General features: G+C 45.0%; 2 protein-coding genes across 2 annotated transcripts in view; both read left to right on the plus strand.

Annotated features, from left to right (window-relative positions):
- Positions 1–7780, plus strand: part of RAB13 (RAB13, member RAS oncogene family) — a 48256-nt gene extending 40476 nt beyond the window's left edge. The window contains exon 8 of the mRNA XM_069218152.1: positions 1319–7780. Coding sequence (XP_069074253.1) covers positions 1319–1396 — 78 coding nt within the window. The 3' untranslated portion in view covers positions 1397–7780. The remainder of the gene's footprint in view (positions 1–1318) is intronic.
- Positions 7781–12516: 4736 nt separating this feature from the next.
- JTB (jumping translocation breakpoint) overlaps positions 12517–13847 on the plus strand; it is a 32203-nt gene continuing 30872 nt past the window's right edge. Inside the window, exon 1 of the mRNA XM_069218154.1 lies at positions 12517–12553. The gene's annotated coding sequence lies outside the window, so the exon portion shown is untranslated. The remainder of the gene's footprint in view (positions 12554–13847) is intronic.

The following is a 13847-nucleotide window of genomic DNA, read 5'->3' on the forward strand; positions in this document are numbered from 1 at the left end:
ACGTGTAGCAGGTGGCCCTTCTCTTTGTCCAGCCTGTGTTTTTTCTGAACCGACCCCCCTGAACCCACCCTGCAGCCTACTTGTGACCCCCGGGGAGCATTGGGAGCCCAATGCTAAGTTTGCACCCAGCCACCAGTGTGCCGCTGAGGATGTGTGATTGGTGCTGACCTATGGTGCTTCTTCACCCCCTCTTCCCCCTCACGGTGCTCTCACAAACCTCCGAAGATACAGGTGCTTACCTGCAAGCAGGCCTGATTCCGAGTGCCCCCAGTCTCCATAGGATCCCATTTTAAATCTGGCAACTTTGACCTCTGCACCCAGCCGGCCACGTGTTGCTGGTGGTGGGTGTTTGCGGTTAACTTGAACCCCAACCTATGGACATCCTAACCCCTGGAAAATTGAACTGTAAGTCTGGTACATACCTCTAAAACTGTACTGACTTGTCTTCCCTCCAGAACTGTCTTTGAAAATTGCATTGTCAGCTTTTAAAACAGATATTTGCTTTTTTTTGTTTAATTGAAATCAGTTTACCTTGCCAAATTGAAACAGTGGTATTGATACACATGCTTTTGCTACTTAGTTGCAAATGTACTTACCTGCAGTCTGAATCTTGTGGTTCTAGTAATAAAGTAACAAAATATATTTTTGCTATATATATATAAAAACAATTGTCTGGAGTTAGGCTTATCAAAGGGTAGTGCAAAACATTTGTTGTACACACACCGGGAACAAATGAAGCACGCACTCAATGACTAACTGCTCTACCACACTGCCACAAAAGTGAGCATTAGTGTTAACTAATTTAGCTTCTGTTAAACCTCTGGGGAACTCCTGGACTCTGTGCGCACTCTATCTCAATTCGCTATAGTATATACAGAGCCAGCTTCCTACAAGAAGGAAAGGTGAGCTGTCCGAATTGAATCAGTTACCCTCTTCCCTGCTGCCCACCAAACTTATTACTGTTCAATTTACAATGCCTTATGTTTGAGATGTGCCTGCATTAAGAAAAATGTTCCCAGTAAAGCTCTTCACTGCTCCTTGCACTCAAAATGTATAAACGAACATAAATGAGAACAAAAACAGGCCTGGAAGGGCCTTTCTTGTTTAACATGGCTCAGCAGAAGAATTATTTAGTAAGCACAATCTAAAAAATAAAAATTGTTTGTGGCAGATCTCTGCAAGTGGCCTACTGTATTAGGTATTTTGCGTACAAACTGTCTATAAATAATCACAGCAGTTCTTCTGTATTAGTAGCCATGTGTTGCTGTTTCCAGGTTTCGGAAAGAAGTGCATTGATCATATGTATCTTTTCTTGCAGGGTCATGGCCCGAAAGGCCAGCTGGATTCGAAGAATTCTGACAAGGCGAGCAGCAGTAGTAAATGTGCGTTGGTCTGAGCCGGCTGCCGGGTAGCATGAAGCAGAAAGAGACTGGTGCTGCGAGTGCTCCTTGAAGTCGGGCATGGAGCTCCACTGTTGCCCCTGTCTGTGGAGGCTCCAGCATACCCTTTCCTCTCACCCATGTCATTCCAGATGGAAAGATAGGTTGCAAAGACCTAGTTCCTCTCTGTTGACATCCAGTCACAGAGTAGCTTTCAGACTTGTCTATGATTGCTGGATGCGTCTCTCGGCGCCTTGCCTTCTCAGTGGTAAAGCATCAGCATACTGCGCCAAGTCGCATGAGAGACCGATGAGAGCAGGAGACAGTAACCCCCCAGTGACTGCTTTTTGAGTTGGAAATCCATCCACCCTAACAGGAATACCAACTTTGAGAAACTGCTGGAAGTTAATTTGTCCATCCAGGAGCACAAAACTGCAAGTCCTTGCTCGAATTTCATTTTTGCTCAACACTGGAAATTCATTTCTTCAGTTCGGTGTGCCAGCGTTGACTCTCCATTGGAATACTTTCCTCCTCCCGAAAGCATCAACATTTGACACTCTTTGAGAAGTACATTCCTTCTGTTACAATTTAATTCCTTCACTAGGGAACACTAACTTGGGCTCTCCAGTGGATGTTTATCCCTTCTGTTCGGAGTGCCAGCTTGACCCTTCTCTGGGGATCATGCCTGCTGTCATTGTGCACAAACTGTGATGATTATTCACTAGAAACTGGTATATGGGTATGGGGTGGGAATGCTGGCTGTCTGTCCTCTTTGAAAGTCCATAACTCCACTTTCAAAGTTTGGAGATCTTGTTGGAAGCGCCAGCTTGTAGCATCTGTTAAGACCGCACTCCTCCACTGTGATGCCAGCGGTGATAATCTTCAATTCTGAATCTCCATAAGGATGGCCTCTTTAGCACAGGATGGTGTCTGCCTTCAGAAGGAGCTTCCCTTTAGAAGTTAATGGTTATCTTTCTTGGGACCAAAATACTTTTTGTCTTCCAAATTCATCCTTGAGTTGGATGATGGTCTTGTCCAAGTGCTGGACCTCTTGGACAGTGTAATGGGGAGGGTGCTGGTGGGAGGTAGGGTGTGATGTTCACTTCTTTGTTTAGGAGCAAGAAAATGTTGGGCACCTCTCTTCGACAAGCTGCTTTATCTCGAGTCTGATTGATCAGTAGAGTAATCAGTGGGTTTATGGCTTTGGCAGAGTTGGAGCAGTCAGGCAGGACGGACTCTGCCACAGGCCTTCCTGTAGCACCCCTCTGGTGAATATCGCCTGTTTCTTATTTTCTGATCAGAATATGGTTTATCCCATCGCTTCTACTAGTGATACTTTGGAGGCTTTGGACGAGAGCGCTTTTGGGCCCCAGATGTAGGGCTGCCACCTATTTAAGTATGTTTTCTTGTAACTAATAGTCTTGGCAACAAAACCTTACACCCCTTTGCCCATGCTGCCACCCTGGCATATCGGCTGCATCTGCTAAGACCAATTTTTTTGGGGTTTTTTACAACTCCTGGGGAAGACATTCAGTTGGAAATAAACTTGTCAGTGCTTTAAGTGGCAAAGGTTCAATTTTTGTTGAAATAAAATAAATGCTGGCCTACATATAAAAGCACTCGACCTCTCTTGGTGAAATACTGCAAGAGGCAGGCCGTGTTATTTCCAAGGTTTGATATTATATTCCTCAAAACGCCATGGTGATAGCCACTGTTGGGTTGAATTTAAATTCTGATCACTTCGGTGTGCCATGATGCACGAAACAGGTTGGGGACGGTAGAGTATTTCTCACGAGGCCAGCTTTGAAACATGTCATGTTTTACACCTGTCAGTTTGAGTGATTGAGCAAGATTGACTGCCAAGATCACTTGTTAAGTTGGTCTTAGGAGTGAGCGGGACAGTTGATCCTCTAAATGTGCACTAAGGGTATTGGATTCCAGTGCAGGACATTGGTTCAAACCCCTGGGTGGGATCAGTATTTTTTTTCTCAAGGCCAGGCCTTGAGCTGCGGAGCTAAGAGTTCTGTACAGCAAAACAGATCTGCAGAAAGCGGTTCGGAGTATTCTCTCGACTTACAATGCACCAGTAACAAGCAATCAGATTACATTCCTGTCCCAATGGCTATAGGTGGCTGATTACTCCTGTGCACAGTAATCCAGATCTGGAAGGTGATTCATTCTGAAGGGAAAAGGTCCCATCTGTTACTTTACTTTTCTAAGTTGTCTCATGTACACTTTGAAAGACTTGGGCTGCCTGTGCCTCATTACAACTCATTTTCCTCTCACCAGCTTGCTGTACAATAGTATTCTGCCTTAAAAGGCGCCCAAAGTTTTTGCCATTGCTTTGGGCGAGGCAATTCGTATTTTGCTTTCATTGAGTGTAGCAGTTTGATTAGTTTTGTTGCAGTGTACTGGTATGGTTCAAAAGTAATTTTACTAGTGCCGACCACCCATGACAAGTGTGGAAGAAGTGTGACAGGAGAGCCCCCTGCTTTTATCTATTGGAGACCTGCAATGTGATTGGAAAGGGTAAAGAGAAATATTCACCAAAAATTGGGATTTTCACCCCGCATTAGGTGAATAGACTTCATGGAGGTCATCTTTAAGGCTTTGGATCTGAAGGTTTTACTGCAGGCCAAGGATCAAATAAATGTCTTTGAGGCCATCTTTTTTTTTTTTTATATATATTTGGAGCTGATTGAGAATTGTTATAGGTCAAGTAGTTCTGTGTCGCGATCCAGTTTTATGCTCTAGGTTTCATCGGATGGTGTCATGGACTTTATCCAGAACTGCAGAAGGCCCAAGACATAGCTGCCAGCTAGCCCTGTGTCCTGGAGATGACCGCAACCAGGTCATTTTTGGGCTTTTCTAGCTAATTTCTTTCCTGGTGTGGTTTGTAGGCCCATGTGCATGTTGGAAAAAGCTAAAGTGTTATGATGTTTTGTTTGTGTCGCGTACCTGCCACTTCCTTGGCACTATGCTCTCAGGCCCAGTCCGGGTACTCGGGTTGCCACATTTCTTTGTCTAAGAGCACGTTTGTAACATTTTCCTTAGAGCGTTGTCCTCCCTGCCAGCAGCAACTGCTGCAAAGCCTTTAACAAGGAAAGCATAATAATCTAAGTTTATTATCCTTTCCTTGTTAAAGGGGCAGGGCATTGAGGTTGACGAGCACTGAGGGGGAGTGCACTGTGCACTCCCCTCACTGCACATGTATGTTTGGCTGGCCATCTTGAGTCGGCCAAAGACACTTGTGTAGTGTGCTCTCTCCAGCCTGGCACTGTTTTGCCGGGCTGGAAAGAGCAGGCACAGGCTCCCAGTGTACCTGGGAGCGCCTTGGCTGGGCGCTCCCAGCCAATCCTAATGCTGCTTTGAACAGCGTCAGGATTGGCCGCAGGGCACGCTGGGAGCCTGTGCCTGCCTGGCCTGGTGTGGAGAGCACAGAGGATCGGATGCGCGGCATGAAGGTTTTTTTTTTTTTTTAAATGTTATTGTCCGCCCCGCCCCTTTATAACACCTGTGAGCCGTGACTAAATTCCTTGCCCTAGCACTTTCTCTACAAGCGGTTGAGGGTGGACGCTGTTGGGGTGTGACTAAAGTGTGTTATGGATGTGTTTATTTTCTGAGTTGGTCCATATTGGTGTTGAGCACAAGGGCCCCCACGGTTGCTCCTGCATATGTTTGCCTGTCGGAACATGTGGAGCCTGTGTGTTTTACTGAAGTTTGAGTAAAAAGAGTATAGTTTTAATATTACTTTGACCCTAGGCTGGCTTGTGATTCCTTATCCAGGACAGGAGTTTGCCTCAAAGCAATTCCTTGTCAGAGAAAATGTTTCCCAATCTTGCATTCTCCACCTGCCTTATTTTGATAAGTTTGAGAGATATGTCCACCTGCAGCGTGAAACAGGAAGTGAGCAAGGATGAGACCCTCCCAACTTGAGTGCGTCCAATTTGTCCAGTATAAAAGATGCCAGGGAGAGTATTCTAGTCTCCAGCGTCATTGCTCTCTCACCCTGTAGGGGGTGCTCTAGGGCAGTGGTTCTCAACCTTTGGTCCGCGAAGCCTTCTCACGGGGTCCACGGCTACTTACAAAATTTAATAATTTTAACAGATTAGGTCCGCAGCTTTCAGTAATGACTCAGTTGGGGGGGGGGGGGTCTTCCCGGATTCCAATAATGATCCACTGGGGGTTCCTGGGTTCCAGTATTGATAAAGTGGTGGTCCACAGAAGTCAAAAGGTTGGGAACCACTGCTCTAGGGAATGGTCTTTTATGTTACTTTTATGTTACACCCATTTGTATGGTCCGCATTCTGCCAAAGTGAAGCTCTCACTCGTGAGGTAAAGGGCGTAAGATGCAAACGCTTCGGAGGAGGCCAAATGTATCCTTATCTTCCTCCCTCTCTGCTTTCCATCCCCATGATCGATACTAAGCCGCAGGTACCCCAGTCTTTCCTACTTTCACGGTTGCTAAAATGAGTATACTTAACCGGCGCCATTTTAGCACATAATAGTTAAGTAGCAAACAATATTATTTTCCTGTGTGCTGTATACATCATCAACATTATGAACAATGGAGGGTCTACCAGGCCAGGATGTAGCAGGGTGGGGGTGTACCTCTCCAGGCAGTAGTTTGGGAGATGGGAATGAAATTCATCGACCCCCTCTCCTCCTATGGCCTTAGGACTGTCACTAACACTAAGTTGTTGGTTCGTTATTTATATTTTTCTCGTATGGACAACACTAATTCATTATCAGGAGCAGATGCGATCTGGAAGCCGCTCACTTAATCTTGGCTTCCCCTTTTGGACACATTGTGTGATTCTAGACAAGCGCTTTCTTTAAATTTGCCGGAGTACCCTTACCTCCCGACACTGGGAGAGTGTAGGAATCCCCAAGTAGGAAGCGCTTTATTAAGTGATCGTTTATATGCAAGGCAGGGCCTCCTGACTACTCAGGAAATTTACTAGCTGCCTACCACCAGTAAGTTCTCTGTAGGAGGTACGCCACAATGTGCCGAAAGATGATTTAATACACTCAGCGGAACATTACTGGTTTTTTTATTTTCATGTTTTCTGAATTATTTCTTCGTGTGAGTCACAACTGTTTTGAAAAACTGTACCGCCTTCACAAATGTGTGGAAACTCGGCTTTAAAAGATCGAATTCCCTGCTCCCCAGAGTCCAGCGGGAATGGGACCAGGAAGAGTCTTTTGTGGTTAGGAAGTGTTGCGAGTTATGATATCACTGCGTCGGAATGTAACCGGACCAGGGGGCATTGTAACTGCTGGGGTGTGTGTCATTGCCATTCAGGGAAACCTAATGTGATGGCAGGCAGACAACAAAGAGGGGGGCGGCCCCGCCTGTCTGCCCGCGCCCTGCCTGCCCTCCACTCACAGAACCTGCCAGGCCTCCGGTTTTCTCCTCCCGACTCCCGTCGCTTCCGTCCCCTGTAATGTGAAACAGTGCTGTCCCATGCCTCGGTAGCGGAAAAGAGAGTTCAGCGGGTTGTGTGCCTGTTGCAGAGAACTGTTTAACTTGCAGGCCACAAGTTTTATATTCTAAAGGTTGTCTCGGGTTTCATCCTTCTGAGATCGATTGCGTGAGAACCGTAGAGTTGGGTTGAGTAAAACATGTTATTTTAGCACTGAGGGAAAATTCCTCGCACATTTTCTAGACTTTATTTTATTCTTTCAGTCCTGTTTGAAATGAGGGGCCCTCCTCTCGTTGCACCCAGACTAAATTCTGTTCACATCGTACCTTTTCTGCAACCAAATGTAGGGTTATAGTTTTTGGAGAGATTTTAACGTGAATAATCTATTTTTAGGATATCCTCGCGTTTTACTAACACGTCTAATCTATGATGCTAATGTTCAGTTGAGCACAGCAAAGGGTTGCCCAAGATCACACGGGGTAGACGTCCGGATCGGACATCGTAGAGCACTTTTTTTGTATATGATGAATGTGCAACTGACATAGTGTGGTCAGGTTTCAAAGGTGCTGTGAAATATCAGTGGGTGCAGACTGTACCTAAATGTCAAGATGTCACTTGCTTACTTCTGAATGTGCAGCCAACTTATAAAAACATTGTTGCATGAACCATCTACCACTGCCTTATGGTGGCTTAAGACACAAGGGAAAATTAAATATACAAGGACCCAAATGCGTTATGTTTACAAGCAAGGGAAACTTTCCTTTTACCTTCTGGGCCCGTGATTCTGCTTCACATATGTTCAAAGCGCCTTGAGACACCGACGTTCAACCACTAAAACCTGGGCCCGATTATCTTTGGGCGGGATTGTCTGTATCTGACACATTGTTTGTAAGGTCCAAGTTCCCCTCACTTTGTGGGGTAGTGGGCACCTCGAAATGTTTTCAGTATTTTTGAAGTAAACGTTTATAAAAGTTATCCTGTGTGCTGTCTCTGCTTCCTAAGAGAACTTCCAGAAGAGGATGTGTATGGTGTCCTTAGGGAACTTCCGAGGAGTGTGTGTATGGTGTCCTTAGGGAACTTCCGAAGAGTGTGTGTATGGTGTCCTTAGGGAACTTCCGAAGAGTGTGTGTATGGTGTCCTTAGGGAACTTCCAGAAGAGGATGTGTATGGTGTCCTTAGGGAACTTCCAGAAGAGGGTGTGTCTGGTGTCCTTAGGGAACTTCCAGAAGAGGGTGTGTATGGTGTCCTTAGGGAACTTCCAGAAGAGGGTGTGTATGGTGTCCTTAGGGAACTTCCAGAAGAGGGACTTCCAGAAGAGGGTGTGTATGGTGTCCTTAGGGAACTTCCAGAAGAGGGTGTGTATGGTGTCCTTAGGGAATTAACAGAAGAGGGCGTGTATGGTGTCTTAGTCCTGCGTTTAAAACTACGCGGTTCCACTGTTAAATAACAGTGGAATCAAAAGCTTTCACACTGATGTGACCCAATAAAATTAATGGCAAATCTGCTACATTATTTACTTAAATTGTACCATTTTTTATTCTTTTACACAGGTAACCATTTGTGCTAAAGCTCTCCATGCGTTTTGTTCCCAAAGACAACCACAAATACTTGGAGGCTGTTTAGACGCAGAGTGAAACACATGCATGGCGTTTATACAGCCTTCCGACTGACAGACCGCATAGAGGCGCCCAGATTTACTAAACTTCCACACAACTCAGAAAGGGTCGTTGTCTGCCCCTTTACAGAACAATAAGTTCCACCATTTCCCAAAAGAGGTAACAGAAGTAAGTTTCCCACCAGAAAGTATTGCTTTAGTGCCTAGTGGCAAAAAGGTCCATCAACATTGAGATCTGATCCATCCATTCCAAAGTCAAAGTGTTGGCATAAAGTCTTAGAGTAACTGTCATGAAACTAGTCTCAATAGACACCCGTGTTGTATCATGAACCAATGAGTGTATTTCATTACATAAGGGGCGACCCATCTCACAGGTGAAAAACGTGTTGTGGACCCCCTTCCCACCTGCTCCTCGCACCTCCAACAGATATCAGCTGTGGTTAAACCAATTTTGTGAAGTCTAGATGGTGTCCCCAAAACAGTGTATGTGCAATGTCTATCCCCTGGCACACGCTGAAGGCACATGCCCAGGTAGATGGCACAGATGCTGACAATATAGAGTGCACACTGCATACAGGGTGTTTATAGAGACTGCACCGCCCACATGGACAAGGTCTGTACACTGCTCTAAGGTCATAGGCACTACTTACAGGGAGCTACTGCATAAAGAACCATATGCAGCCTGTTTAAAGACAGCGCAAACCACAAGGAGGGTTCATATCCGCCAGCAGGATATTTGTACAGATTGCTAGAACCATATTCAGGGTGTTCAGACAGACTAGAGGGACGGTTCTTTTACAGACTGCCCGTGACACATGGAGGGATGTGCAACACCGGAACCACGTGCAGAGCATTTACACCCATGACCCCAGGCGCACCATAGAGTGCCTGATCCTCATGCAGTGTGTTTTACAGACTGCTAGGACATCATGCCGACTCTTGACACTTCTCAGCCCGCATGCTGCTTATTTTTACAGACTGCTTGAACTACATGCAAGGTGTTCATACAGATTGTCTGAACCATATCATAGTTTATTACCTGAACCACAGATGGCGGGGCATCTATATAGGTTGTGCAAACCTCCTACAGGGTGATTTACAGACTGCTTGAATATCCTGCAGCTGTTTTGCAGCTTGAACCTAGTTTAGACTCATGTTTTGTCGTAATCTGCCATCTAGTGGTTAGGCCTGCTATCGACCACAGGCAGTGTCTTTAGGAGTCTATACAACTCATGATGACTTAAGCCTGCACTGTACCACTTTATGTCCACCATCTTCAGAATTATTTTTTCCTCTACTGGATCTGGAACCATTAATATTTGCGTATTTGCGGGAGTATAGGTATTAGAGCAGCAACAAACTTTAAACCAGAAAGAGTTACAACAGAAGCAATATCGAGGAAGGACTGAAGACCAGGCCTTCGGATGATGATCAGATATCTTTTAGTGCCTTCAACCACTTGATGTCTTTAGTCTTAAAGAATGTTTGTTTTATTTGAATTTTATTTAGTGTTTCTTTTTTTTAGGTTTTTGGTCACTGGACGAACTCCACTTAGACTCTGCCTTCAGTGCAAGTGCCTGTTTTTGAGAGCAGACCGATGCATGGCATGCAACTTATTTCTTCCACTGGATTGTGACTCCATGTTTGGGCGAAAAGGATAATACAAAAATACGCAAAAACAACCATGATCTGACTAGGAGAAAGAATGATTGGAGTGGAAAAGAACTGGAATAACTGTGAGCACCTATGAATTCTTCAACAACAGCACTCAAATGTGAAACAAATACTAGCACTTTCAAAGTTGAAAAGCCAACAGTACTTTCTAAAGTTTTAACAGAGAATTTAACATAAAGGAAAAACATTGTGGACTCCTTAAAATCAAATGTTAACACTAAATAGAGGTGCCAGAAGAGATCTATGGAAAGGACAGAGGAAGAAGTTGTAGAATGCAATTTCCTCTCTGCATTCTACACATCATAAGAAGCCCAGAGAGTATATAGAGGGGCCTGAGGATGTTGAGGGCACGCTAGATGTTGAGGGCACGCTAGATGTTGAGGGCACGCTAGATGTTGAGGGCATGCTAGAAGGCACATGAGAGATTATTAGATATTACTGGGGAGAGGGGGAGGGGGGTTTGGGGGCAAGTAAACTGACAACAAATTGTTATGTGGCCAAATAGAAAAAGAAATATATACCCTGGTCTCTTTCCATTCGCCACAAGCATCTACCAGATATTTAGGACATTCACCAGTGGTGGAGTAACTATCCAGTTAGTGAGATCTGGGAAGGCGTCTGTTGATGGCAATGTCCCCTGCATAGTATACCAGTGTGTTGTCTTCCCACGGTGCCCACCTGTATGTGAAACTGGTGCTGTGGCACTTTATTTTGGCCCTAGCATCGTACTAATCTAGTGTGTGCACAGAGGCCCAGCACTGATAATAGGAGATTAAGGCTATGTCCAGTCACCTGCAGGGACACTAAGCTTGCCCTCCCAACGAACAGTGGACAACTTTACCAGTTCTGAATGTATCACATAAAGCAGCGGTGGGAACATACCATGTCTTATAATGTATAGTGTTACCAGACCTTTTCATTTTGGTCAGTAATAGCATGGCCTACTAACATTCTCATGTAAATTCTGGTATGTGAAACCCAACCCCTTGTGCTGACATCCCTTGTTTGTGAAGTGGATATGCGTTTACAGTGAGCCTGTGGTCAATGTATGGGAGTCAGACTTCCTTGGACAGTGAAAGTGTAAAGACAGAGACAGCGAAGTGAGGAGGGTGGAGATCGGGCTACCATAAAGAATTCCATCTAGACTTTATTTGCAAGGGTCTGCTTCTTAGTTGGGGGCATTACCAGAAGCCACCACCTTATGCTGAAGGAGCTGTGGATAACCCCTGTAGAAGTCAGTAAGCCTGCCAGCTGAAAGGAGGAGGAAGTGTGCCTAGCCCTGCAGGAAGAAAGTCTGTCCATGAAGTAAAGTCCCAGCTTATACTAGCTGTGGGGAGCACCCAGTGGAAGTTGGCCAACTTGAGACCCATCTGTGCTGGAAGGGGTCTCCTGGTTTCCGTTTGCCATTGTGAAATGAACCGACAGCCCACAGTGGGCTAAAGTGACTGGTTTTGCCCTCACCAGTGAACCAAAGCACTGCCAAAGCGTGAAGCCTCATACTGCCTGGTGGCTGTAATTCCCTCTTTCCTGTCAGCCTGGAAACTGCAACCTTTGTCAGCTGACTTGTTGGTTAGCAGTGATCCTGGAGGGTCACTGATGCTAAGAACTGGTGCTGCCACTGGAGTTTGCCTGAGCCAAGGCACACTCCCATCGCTCTGGTGAACTAGCCCTTGGGGACTTCACTCTGTGCTGACAGGAATGCATACCATTTCCTTGCTGATAGCCTGGAAGGCCGCTGACCAAAAAACAGGTAACCGCAAACCTAGTTGCACCTGGGAACGTGAGGCACTGACAAACCTGTGCAGAGAACTACTGTGATTGGGTGAGCTTAAAATCATCTAATTGACTTTGAACTGAGTTGACTATCAGATCCCAGAGAGCTTTTACCAATGTGCATCTCTGCTTAATACTTGCCTAGACCCCAGTATATGGGCAGTAATAGCGCGATCCCTGCCTCAACAGGAGGGATTAAGGTTACTAGGGGAATAGAGGGGAGTCTAGTACCTCATAGTTAGCACAACTTATTACATTCATTTTGCTGTGAAATTAAAAATACTTTTTAATCTAAAAGGAAAGTGACACCATCCAATTTGAGCGTTATGAGTTAAGACAGCACTAAAAAAAACGTTAGAAAAAAAATATAATTTATATATTTGCTGTTACTTTTCAAGAGGGAACATTTTTTTTTTTTTACTGGCCTCTGTGCTTTACATGGGGTGTGGCTCTCCCCTCCCACACTTGTTTTAATCTAAAAGGGAGTGTCAGCACTTCTCTCCAGTCACTGATTTTTTTTTTTAAGGTTGGGCCTGCAGGCAGCGGCATGTGCTGCTGTCGCTTGGTAACCTATTGTACTGTTTTAAAACAAATCCTAAAAAGGGGCTTTTCGCCTGCCAACTACCTACCATTGGCATCACTATCTCTCGTCTTTGCTGCCTAATATTTCGTCAGCAGATCCAGACGTAAGTTGCTGCATCATTGGTTTCTTTGTGTGACGCATGATTGGAGTACAAATTGATTACTCTTAATTCGTGTCCGTTCGCTGCTCGCACTGTGACTGAAGTACTATTTCTTCTTTTATTTTTTTTAAAGCTATTTTTATATTGCACAAACTCAACCTGACCAAAGGTATTGGAGCGCTTTACATGAGCACCAATTACTACTCACGGTCCCATTCTTCTTCTTATTTTGTGTTTTAGGCACTGAAGTCTCTGCTCTGCTCATTGAAGTTTATTTTGTGCTTTTGGGGGCAGAGTTTCTGGAGCCTTGTACTTTATAGCAATTGTGCATGGATGACTGGAAGCATTTGTTTTGTTCTCTTCTCTTCTCTTCTCTTCTCTTCTCTTCTCTTCTCTTCTCTCCACACCACTAAACTCCACTCTATGCTTTACTCTACTTCACTCTACTTTATGACTCTCTACTCCACTATACTTCACTCTGGACTCTACAGAACTCTGCACTACTTCACACCACTCCACTCTGCACTGCACCACTTCACTCTAGGCCATTCTACACTAATACACTCTATGCCACTCCATAGCACTCCACTCTGTGCCTTGCCACTCTGCAAGCACTCTAATCTATGCTACTTTACTCCACTCTAAGCCACTCAACTCTGGCACTCTACAAGACTTCACTCTGACAACATTCCATGACACTCCACTTCATTCTGGCCCTCTATTCCACTGTACGACAATCTACTCTGCAGCACTTCACTAAACGATACACTAAACTATATGCCACTCTGATTTGCTGAACTAGTAAATCACAAGAACAACCCAAATGTTCACACAAACATAGGTATCAATACTAAAACATGAAACAAGCATTCACGTGAAACTCACTTATCACCCGTATGTAATCAGGCAGGAAGTACTGCATTTGAATGAATCATAACAAGCAACAATCATACTTCCAAACCCAGAGACAGTTTGAAAATCTGCCTGGCATATGTCCAACATGTGAACTGCAACCTCTACCTGAACTTGCCATGTAGGTCCAAGTAATACCTTTATTTCCACTCAGTGACACTTTTTCTATGACACTCCACTTTACGCCACGCCATGCCTTGTCACTCTACACCACTCAATTCTGACACTCTTTGCTACTCCAATCTATGCCACTCTACATCACTCCATGCCACTTTACGCCATTCCACTCTACAACACTCAGCTTTACGACACTCCACACTACAACAGTCTACTCCACTCTACACCAGTTCAGTTTATGCCACTCTGTGCCCTGCCACTCATCTCT

Source organism: Pleurodeles waltl, chromosome 12 (genome assembly GCF_031143425.1).
Source record: "Pleurodeles waltl isolate 20211129_DDA chromosome 12, aPleWal1.hap1.20221129, whole genome shotgun sequence".
NCBI lineage: Eukaryota > Metazoa > Chordata > Amphibia > Caudata > Salamandridae > Pleurodeles > Pleurodeles waltl.